At 60.0% G+C, this 1,049-nt stretch overlaps 1 protein-coding gene across 1 annotated transcript; it reads left to right on the forward strand.

The window, feature by feature from the left end:
• Positions 1-124: 124 nt before the first annotated feature.
• Positions 125-855, forward strand: LOC107125285 (serine/arginine-rich splicing factor SR45-like; the record flags this gene model as incomplete). Its single annotated transcript, XM_015428729.1, has 2 exons — positions 125-680; positions 778-855. Coding segments are annotated over 2 exons (634 nt in total), but the record flags the coding sequence as incomplete, so codon positions are not given.
• Between the last annotated feature and the right edge of the window lie 194 nt (positions 856-1,049).

Below are 1,049 nucleotides of genomic sequence, written 5' to 3' on the forward strand. Positions count from 1 at the left end.
GGGGGGGGGGACAGGAAGGAAGCAACGGTACGTGCTGGCCCTTTGGCTGCCAGTAGAGGGTGCTGTTGAGGTGAGACTGAATTGTTTTCGCGATTAACCCTTTCTTGTGTGGTTCCGTTGGCAGCTCCCTCTCTTCCCAGACGGACGGATGCGCCTCCCCTCTCATCCACACAAAGCTTTCCCTGCGGCCACGGTCCCCAGCGCCTCGCCACTCCGAGAGCCCCTCGCCTACTTCTTCCTTTCGGACCCTTCAGCCTTCCCCTCTGCTTTCTATTCGCTCCTCACGCTCCTACTCCCTCCCCTTGACCCCGGCTGAATCTCCCCGGACACCAGATGCTCATTCGTCACCCCCTCGGTCCCGCCGGAAGCCCCCACGAACCACATCTGTGCAGGCCGCGTCGTGCGAAGACCTGTATGCCCACAGGACTCTCGCACGCCCCAACACGCCCATGGGGAGGGTAGACATTGCCCCCAGCGAGGGCCTCCCCCACAACCCCTATGCCGTTGTGTCGCCTGGCACCAGGGGGCACCCCCTCACGCCTGCCGACCGGTACGATGTCTTCCCTTCCTCCGAAGACCCCTATTGCCGGCGCTACACTCGGAGTCCTCATCCCGGCAGAGCCCGGCCTGTGGGTGAGGAAGGCCTCACACCCACCCTCGGGAGACAGCCACAGACCAGAGTAAGTGGATGACGCAGCAGCAGTGGCGGCCACAGAGGCCTGGGCTTCGGCGCCTGTCTACATTTGACCCCTGCGTTAATCTTTCTCTTCTTCCCAGTTTGCAGACCGCGGTTACATCTCGCCCTCCACTGGGCCAGTTCGTACTTTGGTCATGTCTCGGCTTCAGGGACGATTGGTGAGTACCCTGTGCCCATACACACGTGGCTTTCCTTTCTTTTCCCAACAGTCTTTCTTCCCCCTTCCCTTTGCTCTCTGCCCCCTCACCCTCCTGTACCTGTCTTGCAAAACCTAAAAATGTTACCATGCAGTACCTGAGTAAAGTAACACCCTTGAAGTCAGTGGCTTCGAAAGGGTGTAACTCTGCTTTGC

The sequence above is a fragment of the Gekko japonicus genome, unplaced genomic scaffold (assembly GCF_001447785.1).
Source record: "Gekko japonicus isolate JY-2015 unplaced genomic scaffold, Gekko_japonicus_V1.1 scaffold35613, whole genome shotgun sequence".
In the NCBI taxonomy this organism is placed as follows: Eukaryota; Metazoa; Chordata; class Lepidosauria; order Squamata; family Gekkonidae; genus Gekko; species Gekko japonicus.